The sequence below is a fragment of the Lissotriton vulgaris genome, chromosome 3_1 (assembly GCF_964263255.1).
Source record: "Lissotriton vulgaris chromosome 3_1, aLisVul1.2, whole genome shotgun sequence".
Taxonomy (NCBI): domain Eukaryota; kingdom Metazoa; phylum Chordata; class Amphibia; order Caudata; family Salamandridae; genus Lissotriton; species Lissotriton vulgaris.
In genome coordinates this window covers 423,089,940-423,115,559 of record NC_141689.1, presented here as the reverse complement: position 1 = coordinate 423,115,559, position 25,620 = coordinate 423,089,940, and the positions used below count along the sequence as shown (strand labels likewise).

General features: G+C 43.5%; 1 protein-coding gene across 1 annotated transcript in view; it reads right to left on the bottom strand.

Annotated features, from left to right (window-relative positions):
* Nucleotides 1–25,620, bottom strand: part of MTREX (Mtr4 exosome RNA helicase) — a 751,215-nt gene that overhangs the window by 294,900 nt on the left and 430,695 nt on the right. The window contains exon 15 of the mRNA XM_086960637.1: nt 17,498–17,623. Within this exon, the coding sequence (XP_086816763.1) occupies nt 17,498–17,623 (126 nt within the window). The remainder of the gene's footprint in view (nt 1–17,497; nt 17,624–25,620) is intronic.

The window sequence follows — 25,620 nt, the reverse complement described above, 5'->3', positions numbered from 1 at the left end:
CAATTCATAATATACTACACAGATTCACGTGTGAGAGTGGAGGGTAAAAACTTAAAAAACAGCAACCCTCCACTATAATCAGTTGTCAAAATCAACTGGCTAAGGCGCTGGTAGTCACCCAACCTTTAACCCCTTCCATGCTGGGCCGATTTTCCTCGTGTGCTAGGCTTTTAAAGAATCAATGGCTTTATGCATCAGCACACGAGCACTGTAATGCATGACGGATGGGGGCCGTCATCAGCATGGAAGGGGTTAAAGGAGTGCATTGTTGAGTGGTCCGCAATAACCAAACAAAGCCAACTACTTAGTTGACGGACTATATGCAATATTCACATAAAGCACTGTCCAAGAGATACTGGACATGGGTATCACAGAACAGGGGTGCCAGAGTGATAAAAAAACAGAAGCAGACCATCATACGGACAATCCTCCAAGGACTTTCAACCCCAGAGCAAGTATAGTTTGATAAAAGTATGCAATCAGTTTTCTGTAGCAAAAGAGGCTGCTGTGAAAATCTTCATTTGAGCACTGTGCTGTGTTTCCGGTTAGGCTAGCTGAAGCAAAATATTCTAAATATAGCATAATTCCCATTCACAGTGTAATTTTACCCAAGGGAAGTGATAGAGAAAAGCCTTTGATGCATCCAGTAATGTACTACTCTTGGCCAGTTTTCCAAATTTATGTGACCAAATTGTGTCTCTACACACACCTTAAATTGTTCCCAGTTTTCATGTCTTTGAAGGATTTTTTTTTATTTGAGTCAGTATGGGACTTTCGCAGTAAACACACAGCACACCAAAAAGGGAGTAGGAGGCAGGGGGCAGAAAGAGATGGGTAGCTTGCAGGAGGCGAGAGGGTGATGGTGGAAGATAGTGGAAGGGCAGGAAAGAGAGAGAGAGACACACACCAGCTAAACTATCCTGACACACATTAGAAGAACATTGCAAGTCACTGATTAATTCAGTGACCATGTAGAAGAAATAGACTAAAGGCTGAATGCCTTTATAAAGTCATGGTAAATCGAAGGTACCTTGTAGTATTCTTCAAATGTACAGCAGAAGGCATTTAATTCCTTATAACACATGATTATTCTGTCATCCATCCTATAAACTTCATAAATCCCTGGTGACATGCTCTTTGCAAACGAAGTATAAAAGCAAAATCTGTTATGTAACATTAACCAGATCAAAAAGCAGTCAGTAATTCTTGCAAAAAGATAACAGAATTAGTTTAATTTAAGTCAGGCTAAAAATGCTGTGGTTCAGGTTGTATAGAAACATGAACAGATCTTTCCTGGAAGGACAGAGTAAGGAAAAAATAAACATGTTGCAGCAAGTATCTCTACTTACACTTTTTTTTTTAAAGAAAAACAGATCACAAGGAGGAAAAGCTAGTTCCAGTATAAATGCTCGGTCAGTTGCACTACATCTTGGTTGCTAGCTCTGGTAGGAGGTATTGTGATGTCAGAACTCAACTGTAATAACTTACTTGACTTGAACAGCTACATCATTTCTTTATTACAGGAGATTAAATACAACCACTGTAATAAGGAAATTGCAATGTATATACATGTTTTATCTCTCTATGTGTATATATACACAAATATATATATATATCCAAACAACGATTCCTCCCACAAGAGGATACCATGGAGTCGCAATAACCCAATCGTGATTCACAAAGAAGTTAGTTCGAGTTCATTTATTTTTCAATCCTGGGGTGTCAAACCAAAAACCACGAACAGAGTGCTTACAACAAAAGACCAAACAGACTAACCAAGAGGAGGAACCGATCAGACTGATTCTAAACTATAGCCATGAGTCAAAAAGGATTAATCAGATCTTGAAAAAGAACTGGAAGATTTTACAACTGGACCCAGTCATTGGTAAAAAAGTGGGCACTCATCCTATCATCACTTACAGAAGGGCAAGAAACTTGCAAGTTCAGCTAATCCACAGTCATTATAAAAAGCCGACCCAAAAAAAAGTGTAGTTGAAAACAAAGGGCTTCATAAAATGTTATAACTGTAAAGCGTGTGAGATTGCCAAACCAACAACTGAAATAACAATGCCAAACCAAAAACCATGGCAAATCAGGGAATGTATCACATGTAATAGCCAGTACACAATATACATGATTGAATGTCCCTGTAAGCTCAGATACATCGGAAGCACCATATGCGAGTTAAAAAAACGCATCTTGGAACATGCCCGAGCAACAACACAAAGACAGGAACAACGCAGTTGCAAAACATATGGAGGCCCACCACAATGGGGACTGGAAACTGTTACGCTTTTGGGGAATAGAAACAATGACCCCATCGGAGAGAGGTGGACACAATGAGAAACTGCTGCGGCAAAAGGAATCGAGACACATCTTAAATTTCAGGACAATGACTCCCTTTGGTCTCAACCAGTCGGAAGAATTATACATACACCTATAAGAAATCTTTGGAAGAAATATGTCTTGGAGATCCACAGTTGTCCTTAATAGAATGCAGTTTACAGACAATTTTTGAACTCTTTTATTTTATAATTTCACATCACCCTATTTACAATGCCACATAAACTAAAAAACGACAAATGTCTAAACAATATCGATTTGTAATTTCAGACAGAGCGACCACAACATTGGGGAATCCTATTTTGCCCACTGGAGGGCAGTAAACCCCCAAAAGACCTCCGCAAACACACACACAACATACCCCCACTCAATAACTGTTCAGCCAAAAATACAAGCCCCAGCTCAATACAAATGACGATGTGAAAACATATGACTAGCTTTTGGGTTTTAAAACGGCGAAAAGTAACTGTGTTCTAGCATGGACTACAAGATCCATAATCCCCTCAGGGCAGGACTTTGTTGAGTAATGATCGTGTGATCTCAGGGGAGTGACTTTGTTTACGGAAAATGTACTCTTGCTTTATAAAACGGTGGCGATGTATTTTCCAAACTGACTGTGAACAAAACAGCGGAGGCTGTCGAAACGCGTTGGTTGTTGCCTTTGTTTTGACACCCCAGGATTGAAAAATAAATTAACTCGAACTAACTTCTTTATGAATCACGATTGGGTTATTGCGACTCCATGGTATCCTCTAGTGGGAGGAATCGTTGTTTGGATATATTAGCGGTTGGGCTCAACCGCAGGAGCAACGCGGCCACATCTTGTAGCGCCTATCGGGAAAGAAAGTGAGCCATATGTGTGATTTATCAGTTTCCCGAGGTGCTCACCGGTGAACTGTTTCTCAATCAATTTCTTGGCGAACTAATGGACAATAACGGACGGAAGAGAGTGGACCCACGCCTATCGCGGAAATCCGAGGTAAGAGTGTGTGGCCCCAGAGTACGCCCGTTTATGTCAATACATCGTTTGAAAGACTGTTGAATCAAAAACGTCTACATCACAATATAGTGAGAACCCGGTTAAGTGGCATATTTGTTTTTCCTGGAAATTAGAACAGTTAGATCGTGTTAACACTTTTTGCAATAAGAAATATCACAATGTGGATATAGCAACAAGAACATAAAACGCACAAAAACCGGATTTCTTTTTATACCAGGAAACAAAACAAACCCAATCACACTACGAAGTTAAAGAAAAAAAGTTTTCAAGGGAGAAACACCAACTTGAAACTTGAAACAATATCCAAAAGAAAGGGGACGGTCAAAACTCAGCATAAGATGGATAAATGGGATGCTAAAAGGAAGGAACATATAACTACAATGTTTGAAAAAGGAAACATGAACAAACCCGCAGAAACTACTAAAGATCAAGGGAAAATCGACGTAAAGGAGAAATTAAGATCATGGGAAAAACTGAACAAAAAAGAAATCAATAAATCATGGGAACTAATAACTTTACAAAAATACCTGGAAGTAGAAAGAGTGCCTAGAGGTTTACGCAATTTACTAATGCCAAGCCAACAAGATGTAACAAATGACCTGCTACAGGAGTGGGGGGAACACTCCTTGAATTCGTCATTGGGATTCATCCAAGTATTGGTAAAACATATAGAGATCGTTCTCGACAAAGTAAAAGAACAACTAAGAATCCTAGAAAAGGAAATAGATGGCCTCAAATTAAATCCAGATATGACAAAATTTAAGGAAGATCTCAGTAAACAAATTGAAAAACTTGAAGAAGTAGTAAGACGAAGAAAACAGACCAAATTCGTACGAGATGCAAATGATTACGCACAAGGACGTATCTTCACATTTGCTCTCAAATATGACCCGTATAAACAACAATCCAAACATATCTTCCTCCAGCTTATCTTCTCTTACATCAGCGGAACAGAGTGATGATGATTCCATACTAGACCCAGCACAAAAGGCTTTTTTAGGGGATATGCGCCTCGTTCTCAATCAACGTCAGTGGGAACAACATCAGGGGGCGCAGAAATTTACAAGAGGCAGAGGAAGAGGAAGGGGGAGATCGTGGCAACCCAGACCCCAAAAACCTCAACAAGGAGGAGCAGAAGGAGAACCCATTACAAACGTAAAAATAGGCACGGAAACACGGGGAATGAAACAAAAGAGGGGCAAATAAATGAAGAACTACAAATAATTAATCTCTCACAAAGAGAAATATCACCAGCAGAAACTTCCCTCTTAAAGAAAGGGATTAACTATTGCCCAACTCAGCGTATGGACATGGCCCAAACACAAATAGATATATATCTATATATCAGAAAGATAAAACTTGCAAAATTCTTCATGGAAAAAGCAAATAAACCTAAAATTACAAAACCTCAATTGGACCCTACTTCTACTCTCCTAGCTAAGGAGGCGGACGCATATTTGGCATTAATAAATATGAATGAAGAAAAAGGGAACAACATTCCCTTAAACAAAGCAATACCACAACTGGGAGCAGGAACAAGCAATATGAAAGCCAAATCAAAGTTCTATCCCCAACTAACACCAGGGAACAAGATCGATATGTTCCAGGAAGCAGTAACTCATGACCTTTACAGTCACAAAAATGAAATGCAAAGACAATTTATCGATAAAAGAAAGAGATGCTCTAACATCTATAAACAATGACAATGACAAAAGCGGACAAAGGGGGGAACGTGGTCCTGTGGGACAGGGATCTGTACACCGCGGAGGCCATGGGACAACTAAACAACCCAGAGTACTATGAAAAACTAAGCACGAATCCGCTTGACAAAATCAAAAGAGAATTTGATAAAAACTTGAGCCAATGGGAAACTGAAGGCTTAATAGACTTCGATGAAAAGAAATACCAGACAGTCGATTTTCCAAAAATGGCAACAATATATTTCTTGCCCAAGATACATAAAAACCCCACGAAACACCAGGGAGACCCATTGTGTCAGCCAAGGGGTCGTTGTTTGAGCCCCTAGCCAACTACATTGACCACTATTTGAATCCCTATGTACAACAACTTAAATCCTATTTAAAGGACACAACGGAATTCTTATGCACTTTGAAAGAACTGACTTAGCAACCTGAATTCCTGATGATCATTATGGATGTGACGGCATTATATACCAACATTGACAACGACTTAGGTATAAATGCATGCAAATATTTTATTCGGGAACGCAACATTCATTACAGGGATCACAACAACATGCTCCTGGAAATGATCCTTAAACTACTCACAAACAATATCTTTCTCTTTGGTGATTTAATACTCCGACAAAAGAATGGAGCCGCAATGGCCTTTTCCTTCAGCCCAAGTTACGCTTGCATAGCGATGGGATGGTGGGAGGAGACAACAGCGTGGAATGAGAAGAACCTTGAGTACACCAAACACATTGTGACATGGAAAAGGTTTATTGACGACCTGTTCATAGTGTGGAATGGCAGTGAAGCAAAGTTTCTTGAATACTTTGAAATTTTGAATACTGAAACACCGTGCCTAAAATTCACATACGCGATAAGTAAAACAAATGCCATCTTTCTGGACACAGAAGTATATACAAAAGACAACCACATAGAAACAACTCTCCACCAAAAAAACACAGCCACAAATGCGACCCTGGAAGCGACGAGTTTCCACCAACAATCCCTAATCACAAGCATACCGTACGGAGAATTTCTCCGGCTAAGGAGAATTTGCAGTGAAGAAAAAGAATGGAACAGACAGAGCAAAAATACCATCAAACGATTTGAAACAAGAAAATACAACAAAAAGGTGGTCCAAAAATGTTGGGAAAGAGCAAACCAAAAACCACGAACAGAGTGCTTACAACAAAAGACCAAACAGGCTAACCAAGAGGAGGAACCGATCAGACTGATTCTAAACTATAGCCAAGAGTCAAAAAGGATTAATCAGATCTTGAAAAAGAACTGGAAGATTTTACAACTGGACCCAGTCATTGGTAAAAAAAGTGGGCATCTTGGAAACAAAGGGAGAGAAAGGAGTTGCGTCCGTGGTAGCCGGACGGGGAATACTCCTGATTCCCTGGTCAAGGTATCATAAGAACAAAAATGGAGGAGTATTACCAGATTAGGGTAAATGAAGGCTTTTGTCCAAACTAAGGAAATACTATTCCTTTGTTAGTAAACCCCTCACTCACCACCTGGTGGTGACTTGCTTCATCATCGGGGCCCACCCAAGTGGCCTAGCGTCACTTGGGTGTGCTTCAACACCTGAGTTACAGTGGAGCAGGTTGTGAAGTGTGGGGTGCGAACAAAAAAGTGTGAGTGTTAAAATTGTCCTGGTTAATGCTTTTATACAATTTTTAATAAAAAAGTAACTGGACAAAATTAAAAATGAAGATGAGATAGTAGTAGGGAAGTTACGGCCTACATATCTCCGTTTATGTGTTGGTCGACATGTTTCTACCATATGGGGGAAATCCCCGGTATTCCTCAGGACCAAAACAAAGAAGTGGGTGGTGTGTGCCCCCTAAAAGACACACCCAGTCCTACTATCAAGCAGCGAACATGGAGACGTAGGTGATCCGCCTCTGCTCGCCACATCGAACTAATATGTTGTAACCGGCGTAGCGCCCTCCTCCTGCCTGATGCAGCTCAATTAGAGCTCCACCCCTGTTTTTTATTTGCACCCTAAACCTTAGGTGTGCTTACCCAGAAGTATATTTTTCTTCTGGATGACCAAGGAAGTAGGACTGGGTGTGTCTTTTAGGGGGCACACACCACCCACTTCTTTGTTTTGGTCCTGAGGAATACCGGGGATTTCCCCCATATGGTAGAAACATGTCGACCAACACATAAACGGAGATATGTAGGCCGTAACTTCCCTACTACTATCTCATCTTCATTTTTAATTTTGTCCAGTTACTTTTTTATTAAAAATTGTATAAAAGCATTAACCAGGACAATTTTAACACTCACACTTTTTTGTTCGCACCCCACACTTCACAACCTGCTCCACTGTAACTCAGGTGTTGAAGCACACCCAAGTGACGCTAGGCCACTTGGGTGGGCCCCGATGATGAAGCAAGTCACCACCAGGTGGTGAGTGAGGGGTTTACTAACAAAGGAATAGTATTTCCTTAGTTTGGACAAAAGCCTTCATTTACCCTCATTGGGTAATACTCCTCCATTTTTGTTCTTATGAAAAAAAGTGGGCACTCATCCTATCATCACTTACAGAAGGGCAAGAAACTTGCAAGATCAGCTAATCCACAGTCATTATAAAAAGCCTGAATTTTATAATAGGGAGTATAGCAGGATCAGTTGCAGTTTTAATCATCTGAGTTCCCATAGCGGGCTACGAATCAGGCATCAAGACATAAAGGCATCGATAAAGACGGTTATCAGCAACAGTTCACATCAATCAGGATATAGACGCCATATTTCAAATCAGTGCCCACCGTGGCCCGTCGCCTGTCCACCGACCACCTAATTATCGTACTGATACATAACAGAGAAACCAGAACAGCAACAGTGGTTACAATCATCCTCTATACTAACCTAAATATTAAGAAAAAAGGGGGAGGGGGGGGGGAAGTATTATAAAGAAGAAAAGAAAGAACGCCGCGCTGCTGCACGCGCCCCACAGCGATAAAGGCGCGCAAAGTGACTGAGGATCCCGCTATCGGGGTTAGGGCGTGCAAGTCATAATATATGTGCAATCAATACCGTAGAAAGAAGAACAACTCGCCCCCCATCCCCACCTGCAATCACACCATGGGAGACACGCACAGACACGGCGCCCCGATAAAGGGATACAAAAGAGCCATAGAACTAAGGGGAAAAGGAACAGATAAGAGGCCCCAACCCACCCACCCCGCCCTGCACCCCTGCAGAAGGCTACGGCCTACCCCCCCAGCAGCGTGCCTGTCGCCCTAAATAGGAAACCCGAAATATAGAAAAAGTCAGAGAGAGGGAAAAGAACAAAAGAGGCAAAAATGGAAAAGAACGGGGGTTAGGAGACCATCAATCGAGTCGTTCGGCCCCTGCCCTCCGCCTTCCCACACATTTATGCAACATCAAAACGAGATCAACATAGTCTCAGGTATCATAAACCCCCAAAGGAATCGTCCATATTATCGTGATTGGGGGCATTCCTCATCTCCATCCGTTAACCAGTAGTCCTCCGGGATCAGTCCGGCTCACCCCTGTCCTTTCCTAGTCATCGCCACCATACGTGATAGAGTAGTGGGCAGCAAACATTTCAAGGTGGAGAGGCCACTTGATCGGAACAAAACGGGACAAGGGTGTAAACCAGAGGACCCCGGCAACCAGCAGCAAAGCAAGAACTTTTCGCGGCAATCCAGACTTTCCATTAGTGACAACTGGAGCAGCAAACAGTGTGGGTGCAGTCTCGCCGCACAGGAAAGTAAAGTCTCCCCCGCAAGGTAACAACGGGACCTCACCGAAGCAGATCGAATCGGCAATCCACATCGCTCCCCGAACATTCGAGCAGGAACGGGCCCCAGCGTGGAGCCCACACCCGCGCCCGCCACAATCAAAGCTACCTGGAGATTCGGGCCACAGGCGTACAGTCTTGTCGATGCACGGCAGCAGCACTCCCCGCAGCAACTGAGGGGGACGAAGAAGCGCACACTCGAAGTTGAGCCGCGTTCATGAGGGACGGCCCAACAGAAATGGCGGTAGACCGTCTATCTTGCACAGGGGCGACGGGGGCCATGGCCGCATGTAAAGACTGTAGGGCATCAAAGACATCGCCAAGCGTGGGCTCACGCTCACAGGACCAGGCCCCCGTGCACTTCAGCGACACAAGTTCGCCGCCCTGAGTAAATCCGTGCCCAGGGCGTCGGCCGCGTCTCCACACACCTCAACTTCTGGAGCGGGCTCTCAAGCAAGGCCACCGCTGGAGTTTACTCGAGCCCCAGAAATGGCAACCTGGGTGCAGAAAGGAGAGCCACCAAAAGGGGGGTCCGCCAGCACCACCGCCCCGTGGGCGCCACACGCGGACTCCGGGCGCAGGTCTTCAAGATGGCCGGACAGGGCAACAAAGGGGGTATCCTCCTGCGCGGTCTTCCCCCATCCACGGCGTGCCGCGCCCTACCACGGGGCCCCCCGGCCGCTGGACCGGGCCCGGTCAGTCTCCACCGGCATAACCGCACAACGGCCTCTCCCAGCCGACCCCTCTCCTCCACCAGGGGCCGCCGCCAACACCGTCACTCCGGCCGACCTAAAAAGGCAAGTCCCCGGTCTCCACGCCGCAAAGGCCCCGGATCAAGCAGGAGCACAGCTTCGGATCCGCAGCTCGCAGGAGCCCCCGGGTCAGACGGTGAGTATGAGCGTTGCTTCACCTTACCATTTCTTCCCGAGTGTGTCGTTTCGGGGCAGGATGCTTGGCAGGATATGTGTGTTGGGCAGGAAGGCTGGCGGAGCCGGCCTACAGTGCGGCCATCGCAGTCGCGAGCTTGGCTCCTCTCCCCTCTGTAGCTCCTTTGGCCAAGCGAGCAAACACTTTCTGACTAAGCAAGATGAAGTGGCCTTTAGTCAGCTTCTTGTAAGTGGGTGGCATTGGGGAGAGGGGGGAGGGGAGGAGTGGGATCACAAACGTGATGGAGTAGCCCCTTTGGACAAGCTGTAAAACCCAACGGTTGGATCTTATTGACCACCAGTGGGGCATGTGATGGCATATTCTGCCCTCCACTGGATGCCTATGATGGTCGGAGGGAAAACGAAAAGGGATTGGAGGCTGTAGCTGCTGTGGGGGTAGTTGATTGACCTGCCTTCTGGCTGCCTCTCCCACGTGGACTATTTCAGCCGGACCATCTGCCACAAAAAGACAGCAAAGCTTTCTGGCTGATAGTGTAGAAATGCAGTTGGAACCCTCTTCCTTGGTCACGAAAGGGGCAGCAGGCAGACTGGGGTTGGTAAGGGGCCATTGAAAGGCTGTAGAACCTGGCTGAAGCCCTATTGTCCTTAAAGCACTCCAGCTCGGAATCCCACTTCACACAGAACACACTGGAGCCATAAAAGGGCATGTTAAAGAGCGAAACTTGGACATCCACTATAAAGCCAGTTGTTCTCAGCCAGGCATGGCACCTAAGGGCCACTGACTAGGAAATCACTCTGCCCAGTGAGTTAGTTGTGTCCAGCCCACAGCATATGGTGAACTTGGCTGCATATCTCCCAACAGCAATTGCCCAAGTATGGCTCGGGCGTCCTCCAGGGCCATGGGCAGTGCCTGCGCAACAGAGTACCAGATCGTATAGGAGTATTGGCTCAAGAGGCATGCAATTTTCACCACCTGCAGTGCCAGGCTGGCAGATGAGAGCATCCTATTCTCTGAGGTATCCAGCCATTTGGAATCCCTATCCGATAGAGTGGTAGAGAATGAGTCAGGGTTCATTTTCAAACAAGCTCTCAGGGGTGAGGTCTTGTGTAAGGAAACTGAGGCCCCGGAAATGGCAGCGGGCAATCACCCTATGCATAGAAACCTCCTTTGTAGGGCGTGGAAGGAGACCCAAGAATGCAATTGGTAAGGGCTGATGCACCTCTGTCAAGACGTTTTTCTCGACTGCCACTGAGGGCAGCGTAAGGTCCAGGAACTCCGCCACTCAGCGCACCACCACAGCAAATGTGGTACCCTCCTTCATAGCCATGGTAAGAGGAGAGACCAGGCCAGTGTCTGGGATAGTGTCCAGGCCACTGGCATTCGCCAGATCCTCAAACTAGGTCTCCTTAGGATCTTCGAATGTTTGATAGCCATATGGGTTCCCACTCATCACCCAAACCATGCTTGTCATACCAATAAGGCGCTGGCTCTGACATGGGGAGTTTCCCCTGTCTGGCGCTGGATCGGGCGTCAGACGGCGCTCATCCAGCTCTGTATTAGAGTCTGGATTGATGATAGGGTGCCATCACTGCTGATTGTTGGTGGCGCCAGGGGGTGTTGGCCCTGGATCAGGTGCCGGGGAAGGTAGAGGTCTCTCGACCACTGCCGCTCTGGATCAGTAAATGGATCCCTGAGGCCCAGCTGGCGCCCCGGGCGAACCTGCCAACGGAAGACAAGAAGAGAAACTTTCCTGGGTCTGTGGGCCCTCCAGAGGGGTTACGACACCCAAAAATAAAGTGCATAGCCTCAAAGTTCTTTCAGTTGGGAGAGGGTTGCTTTGGCTCATGGAAACTCAGGTAGGAGCAGACACAGTCCAGGTTCAAGCTCCACCAGAGAGCTAAGCCTTGAATGCCGATGGCCCCACGACTCGTCCGAAGACTTTGTGCGGCAAAGTCTAATCACTCTGACAACTTTTTTCTTGTGGGATGTCCCCGATGATTTAGAATAGGATGTCGCTCACAGGGTACGACTTGGTTAAAGATTCTGGGACCTTCTTCGCTCCTGAGATATGGAGCATCGTTAAGTTGTTCACCATCAGGTGAGAAGGAGCTTCAGGAACCGCACTCTCAGCACATTGGGATGCATGGCACAGCAATCCATGCATGTCTTGGAGTCATGATCTCGCCCCAGGCCCCCACAGGGCAAACCAAATGCGGGTCTGTCACAGATATCTGTCGGTGACAGGCATTGCATGGTTTAAAACCAGACTTTCTGGTGGACATCCTACATATCATGAGACAAAGTATCAAAAAGTCTCTAACAAAAGGTCGAAAAAAGGTCAGTCGAAGGGTGACTGGGAGCAGTGCTCTCCAGATCTGTGCTGATTGGTACGGAAAGAAAAGAACTGATGTCCGCACACTGGAGTGGGGGCCTATATCGGCACAGTGTACATCACTTTTGATACGGACGCCACCTACTGGCACACATGGGTAGTGCTCACTAAAGGTTTCCAGATCCAGGGTTATATATTTATATATATCGATCTCTCGAGATAGACGGACAGACAAACAAATGGATACATATGGGGTGGGTGGTGGCCCACTTCAAGAAATAATCACAACCCGTGTCAGGGAGAACAAACCCTCCAAGTCATTAAATTAACATGAAGTCAACCACGTTGGTATGGCACAGAGCATACAGGCTTAACTTAGGACAATATGTTAAGTATTTACACAGTACCAAAAAATTAAACAGTCAAAATGCCATACAATAAAACTCACAATCAGATTAGAAAACAATGGAAAGAGAGAAAAAATAATTTTAAAAAATCAAAAATCAAAATAAGAGTACAATTTTACAAACAGATGACAAAGTTGTAAGCCGAAACAGAGCTAAAATGCTCAAAGGGCTAGTGATAGTTAATGGTCGAAGACCAAGACTTAACACAATTCAGGCTACTATAGAGAGCAGGTCTAATACACCAACCAGGTGTGTTCCAGTGAAAGAATGTACCTTCTGACTTAAGTCTTTTAAGTCCCAATCCACCAGAGGAGTACACTTCTGAAGCCCCCTGGACATCAAGAGAAACACTTAGAGACTCACAAGGTGTTAGGCAGAAGCCAACAGCAGGGTCCAATCCAGGTCAAGTTGCCACTGGTGAGTTGGGTACTTACAAGAAAAGGCCTCATGCAGCTCATCGTCTCTCTGTAGTCACACAGGTCAGCCAACGGAGTCCACTTTTTTGTCCGGGGAACAAGAGGGAGCAGATCAAGTCTTTTTGTCTCCTCTCAGGTCTCCGACAACAAGTCCAGTCCTCTTCTGATCTTCCATAGGTCAAGAAAGAATCTGATGTGGGTGCCTGGAGGGGCCAAATTTATGCTCAGCACCAGCTAGAGGCTACCAACTTTTACAGCAGTTCCTCTTCGCCTTACTGCAAACAGGCCAAAATGAAACGGGTCAGAGCTTTTTGAAGATAATGAGTCTTTGGCCACACTAAAATTGGGCTCCGAGAAGGGAGAGGGAGAGAGTATATATAGGTATATATAGACTGTACTATGGTAATGTTAGTGCCCTCCCCATATAACACCAAAATCCAGTTTGAGGCAGGCCCTGTACCCACAACACCCTCAGAGATCAACTCTGATAGGACAAAAGCAGGGTCCTCCGGCAACAACTGGATACAAATGAACTGTTTTGGCATCCTGTTCTCTCTATTTTAAAGTGTGACCCAAGAGTTTCATGTGGCTCAACAGACATGTCAAACAAGATTTGACAATAGTTTCAAAAAGGATGCGCCCAGCCGCCACCCTGCACAGTTTAAAGAGTTCAGAGGAGTCATTTGCTGCCTATTCAGATCAACATATAATTTGCTCATGGGAGGCATTTCACACGTATTCAAAGCGGAGTACAGGCTGAAAGCTGGCAGAGAGTTATGCGAATTAGACCTCTGACATGCATGGAAATGGTAGGAAAGTTACTTTTCCTGTCTATTTTAAAAACTGGCATCAGGATCGAACTGGATTTTTAATAACACTTTAAAATGATAGTTTAATAATTTTTCTAGCTAATCCCATTCCAAAGATTCAGTATTAGTACTTTATTTAATCTGTATGCTAATTTTCTACATAGGATAGCTAGGCTTCTTGCCACAGGGAAAATAGCTTTAAGGGTCATGGTAATATTAATTTTCTACATGTCCCACTTGTAGATACCATGCACCCTTGTGGGCTACAAGACTTGCATAAAGATAACGTCCTAATATCTAAAAGGTAAGCTTTTATCTGTCAAACTGGATTATTTTGATAGATTGTAGTGAATGTTTTGCACTTGTAGTCAGGCCACTGTGGCCATGATGCCACTGCCACTTTAGTTGATGGAACACACAATATGTGCTGCAGTCCACTAGTGGTGTTAATCTTCCAGGTCCTTGGTGCATGTTGAACCAAAAACTTAAAAGGCCAGTTACAGATACCAATTAGGAGCAAGCCAATTCGAGCATGTTTTAAGGGGGAGCACAGGAACTGTACTACCAGTTAGCATGGTAAAGCTCACAAGGTTCTGCAGCCAGCACAAATATAGGGTCCAGCAAAAGGCTAAACATCTTGGATGACCAAGAAGAAAAGGTGCACTTTCCTTTATTCTGAATTCACATGCTGCATATTAATTATGTAGCTCCATCAACCCCCCTCCCCTTGGGAGCTGGGCTGAAATGAGTGTGAGGATGCAAACAGGTGCTTTAGCACTTTTTGTTCTGCCTGTGTCTTTGTTTGGATACCCATGCAGTATTTTGTAAGGAAGATCATGTAGCTGCCATACAGAGACCTTTATGAAGTCTAATATAGCCTCTTTCTTCCTTGTAGAGAGTGTTCCTGGGCATTTTCCTAGCGCTATGCCAGCTGTTCTGTAGCATGAGTTTGGGTTATCAATTTTGCAATGATCCCTTTGTTGACTGGTGGACGTTTGTTTGATGGTACAAATGAGATGATGAATTGGTTTGCTTTCCTGATCTTTCTTGTCTCCTGTAGTTAATACATAACTGCCATTCTTGCATTCAGCTTGTGTAGGGTTCTCTGCCTGTTTTTTTTAAGATCTTGGAAAAAAAGCTGGCAGCTGTAGTGTTTAAATGACCTATAAGTGTGAGGTGACCTTTGATAGAAATAGTGGGGTTGTTCTCATTACCACTTAGTACTTGTGTGTGGACGAGGTACTTGACACACTGTGGTGTCTTTCGTACAGTTATCTTTTGCTCTGTGTATCACACGAGTGTATGAATCTGTTCCAGTTTGTCGTGTAACACTCCTTGTGCTCCCTCAGCTGGCTTCTTTAAGGATTTCTATAGTTCACTGAGGGAGACCTAGATGGCCAAACTCCAAGTACACAGGAACCACACAGTCAGGAGGATGGTTGCTGGCTCTGGGTATTAATTCAGTGCTCTTGTCATTGTTAACAAGCCTTAATGGGGTTGTAGTCTCACCATGCTGCCCTGTGTCATCTGCACCAGCTCTGAAATCATGTTTACCTGGCACAATAATTGGTGATGAGCATCAGTTCGCCACCCCAGTTCAGATACAGCTATATGCAAATCAGTCTTGACCCTGTGCCTCATGGGAACAGCCCAGCCTGAACTACCAAGCCATATCAGCCCTGGACCGGAAACAAGCATCCAGGGACCGGTTACGGGTTAACAGCCCTCATCAGCCAGGCTAGCTTGAATCCAGTGGAAAAGTGAGCAAGGGACCCACATCTGGGCATACCCTGCCAACTTAGGGCAAACAAAGCCTGAGACTGTTAGCCATGCATCTCTCTTTAAGGTGGAGCCCTTGCCCAGCTGTCTGCTTGCTGTACCTGGGACATCTGGTGCTGACCTGCGGCATGTGTTGGAAATAGCGTTGCCTTCTCAGGTAAACATTTATTTCTCTTGATTGTTGTAAGAAAGTGGATTACATGAGGTGGACCAGTGCTCACCTCAAAGACTAAAGGCCACTAAATGCAAAATATAAAAAAGTAAATACCATGTGCTCAACCACTGCTAAGGTGACACAAAGCAGTCAGGATTAAATCAAAGGCAATGTGTAAAGTTTTCAGTCCGTAAATACACAGAAGAACAAATTACACTAAACACAATGGTAATAAATGCAGCCAACAGGTTTAACTGTACTAAACGTGTCAGCTGCATTTAATATCATTGATCACAACAGCCAGTTTCTCCTTTATCAGAGACCTGACAAAAATCTTAGTAGGCCGGTAGGACCACCAGCTTTAGGCCATAGCCAGGACGGAAGCCAAATCATCAACTGAGGAGCTTCATGATTAGTGAGTGAAATAGGATTGCACCATCTGGCGTCAAGGAGAGATATTGGTCAAGTCAATCCACAGGAGATGTTCTAATAACTGCTCCCATGCTCGTGACAGAACCATTCCATCATGAGTCACGATTGGGCTGTGCCGATGACGGAATGGTTCCGTCACGACCACGCCCGCGATTGGAATGTCCAGCACAGGGCTGGAATTCCTGCCGCATGGAAGCGGATAAGGAAGCTGCAGTAATCAGTACACAATTAAATGGCACATTTTTATTGTGTCAATTAGAGGAAAGATATACTTGCCTAAAGGCAAGTGGAGTCAGCAGAATGTGCTTTTGATAAGGTCAGATTACTGTTGAAGAGCACATCTAAATTCCAAATCTAGGCTAGTGCTGGTGGCTGGTCTGTGGAGTTCAATTAATAGAAAGTGAGGGGAGAAGGATAAACTGGGCCTGCTAATAATAGTTCATATTTGTGGTGAAATTAATTAAGGTGCATGCAAACTTAGACTTGCTTCAGATAGACATGTACTAGCTAATGGACACCCTACAGCTACTAGATTAGCCAACTGTCTTCTTTCCAACAGCACACAGGTGTGCTATCAGTTTGAGGGAACCAGAATGAGTGGAAAGCCCTCATCTACATTTTACCATTGTGGTTCTAACTCTCTAAGCATGAATATAAAGTTACCAGTTGAAAGCATCACAATAGGTCATGCGAATATCCAAGTGATGAATGTATGTACTGTACAATCTGCCTTACGGTCATGGAAAGACAATCACTCATTTTCTTTAGTCTTGATGCATCTGAATTTCAAAGACAAACAAAAGTGTCTGCGCATTACCCTCCTGTTTGGCATTTGTTCCCCTTGGAACCAAAAGCAGCACTAGGATATACAGAATAGCCTAAGTTGAAGGCAGAAACAATGGGATGAGCTGGCAACACAATCCAGACTGTTGGACCTGACTGAGTTCAGCTATGCATAAAGACTTCTTTAGATAAACATATATCCGCTGTCTGAGTCACAGGCCCCACCATAGTTTACTTTAAGCTTGGGCACGATTACTCCCATGCAACTAGCGACACTCCACTTTAGTCACTTTAAGCATTGCACACATACCAAGAGCAAAACCTGGACTTTCCAAAGTGAACAGAATAAACCTTCAGACTGCAGAAAAAAGGAAGTTTCTCTATGCCACACAGGGTTTGAATTGACATGGCAAACATAAAAATAAGACCAGGAAACACTCATCACTACTATCTATATAACAATGGGAAAAAAATGAGACTCTACAAAAGCCTAATTATACCAAATTGATTTCCAGGTGATTGTAGCAGAAGTTAACACCTTACATTTAACTTAATGCTATGCCTAAAATTGGTTAAATGTAATTATTCTGTAACTAGAAAAACAATGCAATCAACTGGTTTAAATAGATCTCAATTGGATTAAACCAGCTTGTCAAGATGGGGTTACTTAAAAGCCATATAGTACCTTAAGAAGCTGCTTCCCAACAGTAGGGCTCATCTTTTCATCCACCATGAGGATAACAATCCCTCTTTCATCCATGCCTCGTCTACCGGCTCGACCAGACATTTGAATGTATTCACCAGATGAAAGCTGTAGATCAGAGTCACAATAATACAGTGGTTAAAAAAACGTCTTCCTTAAAATCAAGGTAAAAGAAAAAAAATGCATTTACCTGTAAATTCAGTTATCCAGCATTCGTATCATTCATTATCTTACATTCTTTAATTAGTTCCCAACCTCAAGCAAGGTTATGTTAACATAGCTGTCTGCACACATACTCAAAAACTCAAACAGCCAGAGACCAGGCGTAGACCAGCCACAATTTTATTTGCCCAAACTAAGGCAAATTAGTTGGAGAAATACAGAGCTCCATTCCCTCCCCCACGTTCAGCTTTTCTAAGCGCATACATTAATACACATGTGTACATATATAGCTATAGAAAGGATAGAGGGAGAGTCGCATTTGAATCCAAGATAGATATTAACGCCGAAAAACTATAATTACAGGTCATTAACATTTTTCTTCTCCAGCGTTCGCTCTTTTGTAGATTTACATGCTTTAATTAAGATGAGCAAAGCAGTTTTCAATAAAAAAGATAAGAAAAGGCACACCTTAATCAAACATTGCGTAGAGTTGCCTGTGCAATTACTATCTCCAATTTGAAATAGATATCTGAGCAGTAATATTTCATAAAGGTGTGTACCAATGCCCACATCAGTGAGTGATACCCTTGCAAACAATACAGTTGTGGCTGCCATGCCTCCTATCGAATGTGCACCCACCCTGCACTGTAATGGTCTGCCTTCATTGGAATGGCATAATCTGAAGAATGAAGATATCCAGCATGAAATACTTCGTTCATCATCATTCTTTGTTCAAGCATCCAATAACCATAAAACTTACAATAATTCATACTGCACACTTCCATAATACATTAAAAGTTGCTCTGACAATCAGTGATATAATTTTTTTTAAAAAGCTTAAGGTAAACATTGTATAAGAAGAATTCCTAATGCATTAGTTGTCTTCAAACGTATTGCACACTGCATAAAAGTTGCAGTAAAAAAGTATAGCTTAGATGCTGGCAAAGATTGCAAGATCATGGCTGCCCTATACGTTCTAAAATTGGCCAGTTTTAAAAAGGGTAAAATAAGAAACTTCCTCAATGTAAAATAAAATTTGCAAAATAGAATAAAGTGTAATGTGACTTGTGCAGGCAATCATCACATGAACAGACCGGTAAATGCCCCACACAGGGTAGGCTACAAGAAAGTGTACAATATTCAGCCTGAGCCTTTTTAGCAAAAACCTTTGATGCATATGGCTGAACCAAATTAGGTGATGTTCTGTGCTAAGAGTAGTGGAAGTTGAAGCATGGACCAGAACAGTGAAATTGCCAGAGTCCCTGTACAATATGTTGTGCATTTAGCAAACAATATTTCCCTCAATGATTTAACAAATCGACTAACAAGATAACTGGTTTTCAAAAAATCAGATAATTCCAGACTAATACTGGTATTGCAAATATGTGAAATCCAGCAATTTTTAGACCACGCTCGAATTCAAGACAGTCTGCTAGACGAGTCTGATTGAATTTAGATTCTCCGTTGGTCCATACCTTCTACCATAATAAAAGTGGTTGCTTTAAATAAAGCCCTTCTAAAACCTCTACAGCCCATGGAGATCAATAATGCCCCTTAAACAGCATTTGGGGGCACATTACCTTGTATATTCTCAGAAGTTCTCTGATGGGTTTGCTTCCCAACCTACTCGCAAAGCTAAGTACCGCCTTTGTGCTTCTTGTCAGAGCAGCTGCTCTTGTTCTCACAGGACTTCAGGGGACTTTATCAAAAAATAGGATTCCCAAATATGGGTATGAGGGGAGGGGGTCGTGCTAATTCTTTTCATTATTCACTGAAAAAACTGTCCTTTTTCCAAGAACCATACACCTTTGTGTTTTTTTGCTCGATTTACAATAAGATCTACGTCTGTCATAAAAGCACAAAAATTATTAAACAATTACTGCAACCCAATCACAGTTCTGGCCAATAAGACAGTGTTATCAGCATAAATCCATGCCGGAACACTGCGATTTTCTACCCAGGGGTAGTCAACATTAGTCTCTTGTAAGTGTTTCTCAAAGCCATTAGCACACAGTGAAAAAATTAAAAGGAGCCATAACACAAACCTAGCATACGCCTCTAGCGAGCTTTAAGCTTTGTTTTTTCCCCACTAGGGCCACACCTCAAGCTTGCAGTCACTTCTAGGTGTAACTCCCTCAGAAAAGTGACAATACTCCTCATTACCCCAAGTTCAATCATACTGATCCAGAGCTTTGACCTGTTGGCTGAGTCAAATGCAGAGCTGAAATCCATTAAATCTAGATATAGCTCTGCTTCCTTTGCCATTGTGCATTTATTTATTAAAAGGTATAAATTGAGGTACTACTCAATTGTACAAAGGCCGGTGTGGAACCCTAACTGCAGCTCGGAGAGAACATTCTCGGTTGCCCAGGTTTGTAAAGGCTCTAATAGGATCCTGCCCATTATTTTAGCAGTGCAATTAATTAGCGAAATAAAGTGGGAGAATTGTGGACTCCCCTTAGAGCAGAGGTCGTCAAACATTTTTGCTCTGAGCCCCCTTAATGAAAATGTTTTGAAGTTGGCCCCACTTCAAAACTTTATGGCAAGACTTGGGGGAGCGGAAGTAGTAAGGCTGAGCACGGGGGCTGGGAGTACGAGATCATTTCAGGGGTACTTTTCTGTAGTTCACATTCTGCACTAAATGTGAGCAGTATAAAAGAGCAAATATGTCACACAAAAACAAAAACTGACCCGAAAACTCTACCCCCAAATATTTAGGGTATTGTTAGCACCTTACACACCTGGGCCCCAAAGCAACTTTACCTTACCAATTGCACTAATGATATCTGCAATCCGGGAGTAGTAGGCTGCCTCACTGCCTTCCCCCCACATGCCTGGCCATTACTCCAATCCTGAAACAGACACTCTGGCCCTTTCAGAAAAAATGAGTCTCCCCCCCCCCCCCCCCCCATTCAGACAGTCATGATCTGATGTACTGGGCCCATCAATCCACTGGGATCCAGAGCCACCTTACCTGCTGCACTAATGATAGCTGCTACCTTGCGAAACAGGCAGTCTTCTCAGCTCTCTGTTAAAACCATGGGCCCAATCTTTCATCATACTCATTCTGTTGTCACTGAGACCCATGCTAAGCTGTTTTTTCTGCATCAATATATTTAGCTCCCTTGGGTAATTGGTATGAGGCCTAAAACACTGGCACAGAAAGGGTGCATGGGGCCTAATGCAAGCAAGGAACAATAAAGGAAGGATAGTAAAGCAGCCATAATTGGTATTTAGTTGGCCCCTCACACCACTGGGCCTCAGTGCCACTGCACCTGCAGCATCAATGATACCCACAGCCCTACGAAACAGGCTTCGTTCTCCGCCCACTACACTGAGTGTTTACTCCTAGACCCAAGGCTCAGAGTAGACTGTCCATGTGTGGAATACAAAATGGGAACAAAGCCCCACATCTTGCCCCCCCCGCCCCCTTCCCTGGTGCTGGGGTCCCATTCCATGTGCCACATGGGTGCACTGGGCCTTAATACTAGAAAGGAGGAAAATGGGCCTCCACTCCTTGCTAGAAAGATAGAGGTGCAGTGGCCCCCCTCACGTATGTGGTCCCAGTGCCACTGCAACTGCTACAGTGGTAGTGCTTGCCCTTTCATGGAAAAACAGCCCTCATATGTTGCCTCCTTCCACAGGTCATCTCTCTAAGAGTGACATGACTGTCCATTTGTAGATGGAAACATTAGCTCCCAGATAGCACCCCCCCTATGGGCCATGTCTTTGATGCTATCCATGGATCTCGCTCTTTTCCTCCTTCTCCTGGACCATTACTCTGAAGACCCAGGGACCCAGATCAGGGAACTGAAAATGAGACCCTGCAGCCACCCTTCAACTTACATGAAATTCTATATGAATGTCGAAGTGGGCAGGATCTGTGGGGACTGATGTGCCAATATTTTTTTGATTTCACAAAATCAGTTTCCATACTTTTTTGTAAACAAAAAAGAAACAGCCATCCCTTAATAGTTAATGTGGATGTAGTGGTGCTTTGGGTGAAAGTGGAAGGTGAGAGTGTGGTGCCCTCGTGTGTTGTGAAGCCGAGGGCATGACAGCAACCAAGGTGCCTGCTGCCTGAAAAAAATGTAAGTGTGTGGAATTGGTTAATCACCAAATGTAAGGGCTGCTTAGGACCCAGTAAAGGCCTTAATTGATTGAGTCACTTCAAGTTTCATGATGACATGTGACATAATGATGTTGAATTCTGGAAAGTGTCATTTTAATGGATACTTATAGAAATGCTTGAACTAGGTACAGTCTGATTACCCATTACTAAAGACATGCTTTGAAAGCACTTGCTTTTTGTTGAACACTAAACCCAGAACCACTGAACGTATACCATTCTGTGGCTTTTTTCACATAATAAGCATTATAAACCATCTCCTTGTGCATACGCTGCAGATTTTAGAAAAAAATAATATTTTTAGTTCAAAATGATCAAAAGTTGCTAAAATGTGGTGATGTGTTCCCACACAGTGGAAGGCGCTTCACAAAGGTTAACTGGTCACCTATCATTTGCTTATTTCTGCATTTGGTAAACTGGTACTAATGGGGTAAAATCTTTGCCCAAATAGTATTATCATGTGTAAAAAGTACAAAAAAGTACAAAATAATGAATCGTATTGTCAGAAAATATGCTGCGTTATTTGCCTTTTCTTCTTGCATAGTTTTGTAAACACTGCTGCATAATTTAGTGCTCCACTCACATAATTCCAGTGGCTCTGACTTAACCATTCTGCAGCACCCTATCTTATACCTTATATCTTATACCGTGTATACAGTTTTAAAACAAGAATTGACATTCACAGTGCTTTATGTAAGAGGCTGGGGCCTGTAGCACTATATACACACACACAAGCCCCTTTTCCCCACTGCGCCCACCAGGATTCAATTATGTGGCTCTTTGGCCTTACACAGAGACATTAACAAATTGAGGTTTCTGAAGTACTAATTTGAAATTATTTTTCATTTGAAGCGTATTCTGTTATCTTTAGTTACCTGCAGGTGAAAAAACTGAACAAAACAGTTAAAGAAAATTGTATCCTTTTTAAATCAGGGCATTGACCATGCACTTCAGCTGCTGCTTGTAAATGAAGTTAGATTGGAAACGCAGAGAATAAACAAATTAGTGTTACCAGGCCATTTTCATTTACAAGTTATTACGGAGGAACACTGCCACGGACCCCCAGGGGGGAGCGCCCCACAGTTTGAAGAACTCTGCCTTAGAGCCTCTCAAAGATGTGACCAGATTTTAGAAGGGCCTGTTGCTAGAGAGGCCTTCAAGACATTTCTTGCAAGGACATATTTGCCTTAAAGAGATATACAGGCACCCCATCCAGCCGTGGAGCTTTCCTTGCCGGGCATTTATTAATGGCATCTGACATTGTTCTATTCAGGACTCCATTGCTAAATAGGAAAACCTTTATGCTTGTTGCAAAATGATGTTAAAAGCTGGTATGATTAGTGGAATGTACTTGTTCAGTCTATGTAGAATTTTAGGCAATGGGCTTATCTTATGTGTACACTATCATTTCTGCCTCAGCGGACTAAGTAAAGAGGTCTGCAAATGGACTTTTTTTTTTAGGAGGATGACTGAGAAAGGCACTTTTGTAATAACTTGAGGTTTGGTGTTTGCCGCAATCTGGTCCTCAGAAAACTTTAGAAATAGCGCTCTTACTGAAAAAGATTTAATTTTCCACACTTACATGGTGAAGAATTATGCCAGAAGCAAAGCAGTTTTCTATGAAACATCTATCTGCAAAGAAGTTTTGCGACTAGGTTCAAAAGGGCCCCTCATGAGGACCCCAATATTCTGTTGGCTTACTAAACAGGTAGTTGATTAAAACACATATAAAACACCTTGAATGCACATTTAATAAATTTGATGAGCCTAGAGGAATCCAGAGAAGGAGATTGCAAATATCTGCATATGGGTGCTAAACGGATATTTACTAAGGAATACGAAAGACAAAATTAAACCAAAAAAATAGGCAAGGCAAAAAATGTTTAGGCTCAATCCGAAGCCAATTTAAATTGAGCGCTTTTGAACAGTTTCAAACCTGCACTTGAGAAATTACGTTTTATAAGTAGATTTAGCTTTCGCCGAGTTCACTGGAGTTACAAAACGTTCTAGAAGTAAGTTCCCACATTTGAAACACAAATTGTAATTGTCACAGTTTATTTCCCACTCATGACATGCAGTTTCAGTTTTACTGGGGCATGTATCCACATGTCGTGAATTCCTGACACATGCTGGACTCAAAATGACAGTGTGGTGCAAACCCACTGCCATAGTGGTGCACTTTCTGTAAAAGATAGTGACATTATCTTTCTTCTTTCTTGACCATGGTGGGTTGTCGTAAGGGTATTTTCTTATCAGCATCTTTCGATTTGGACAAGTTGGCAAGAACACTTTTAATGCCAGTCTGTCTTCAAATAATAAAGTTGTGGGTTTTGAAATCCAAATCCTGCCCCTTGAATTAATTTTCTTCCATTACTACTGCTAGTAGTAAGCTAATTCGTAATGAAGGGCACACAAGGAAGCATGTACACATGTACAGCAGCATGCCATGCCTTGAATTTTTATACGAATGTCCTGGGCTAAGGTCATAAGACTCTTGCCACTCACTTGAGAGGGAAGCACATTCATTGTATCTGAAAAATCTGTGTTCTCAAAAACAACATCTCAAACTGAGCTGATTTAACAGAAGGAGAGTCTTCCGAGTTGCATTGTTTACCCCTTGTTTTGTGGGTGCCATGTGTAGAATCATATGTGCCCCTATTCCTCGTAGGTCTAAGATGGTGCCTGGACTGCTGAGAGTGAATGATTTAATACAATGTTGGTGCGTGGCCTATAGTGGAAGCTAGAAAAGAGAAACAGTTGGAGGGAAGATGGAGGTAAGCTGGGCTCTACCTGCTGTTGCAGTAACATAAGGGCCTAACCGGAAAAAAATGCCTCTAGACTCGTTTAAAGACCTGACCGTCTAACCAACATTTTTGGGTATGTTGTTAAGGACGTGTGAGAATGCAGCAATACTCTAGTGGCCACATGGAGCCATTTCTGATAGAGGAGGCATCTCGAAAGAAGGATGATAGCCATGTGACTAGTTTGTGACTGCTCACCATCAAATTGAAGAGCAAACGGTGTCAGTTCAAGCTGTGAACAGGAGGACCCTAGTAGGAAGTGTGGGCAAGATCTGGCACGGTCAAGAAGCCAGATCTGAGTTATAACCTTAGGTGGTGTCTCTCAGTGTGTAGTCCTCAGCTTAAGGACAATGACAATGAGCCAGTGTTCCAAAGACAGTGCTGTGGAGACAGTGGGAAGAGGCAGGAAATCTACTTTACAGTAAGTATACCTCAAGAATCATCCATGGAGCTTCAGGAAGTAATACATTAAACGCTGGCAAAAGGAGAATCTTTGGTGAGTGTGCAGTATGATTTCTCATTTAAGGTATTCACTAAGTAGGGCCCAAGCTCACTGTGCAACTGGAATCAAGCTGCACCCAACTGATGAGGCCCAACCAGGGCAAAACTGGTCTTCAGTTGCTTGTGTTCCAGGTTAGGAGGTCCAGGCAGCTCAGGCTGGAATGTTCCTTCAGGAGCAGGGTCAATACAGATTTAAATATGGCTGGGTCTAACCTGAGGGGGCATGGTGTGCAACAGAATGACTTACTGGGGTGGGGTTTGAGTAATTGTCAGTGGCTGAAATTAATCCATTTATCCTTTTGTTTCACTGTTTGACATGAATAGTGGGGAGCCTAATGTCTAGATCAGTCGCAACGGTTCTGCGATTGCTATTTGTTGCTTTTGTGTGTCTGCATGGGTACTGGAGACTTTAACAGATTTTTGTTTGGGTAAATGCGTCATCTAGACACGTTGGAAGTTGAGCCATTTAGAATGATTCTTCCTGTTTTTATATGTTTGTCCTCATACCCTGT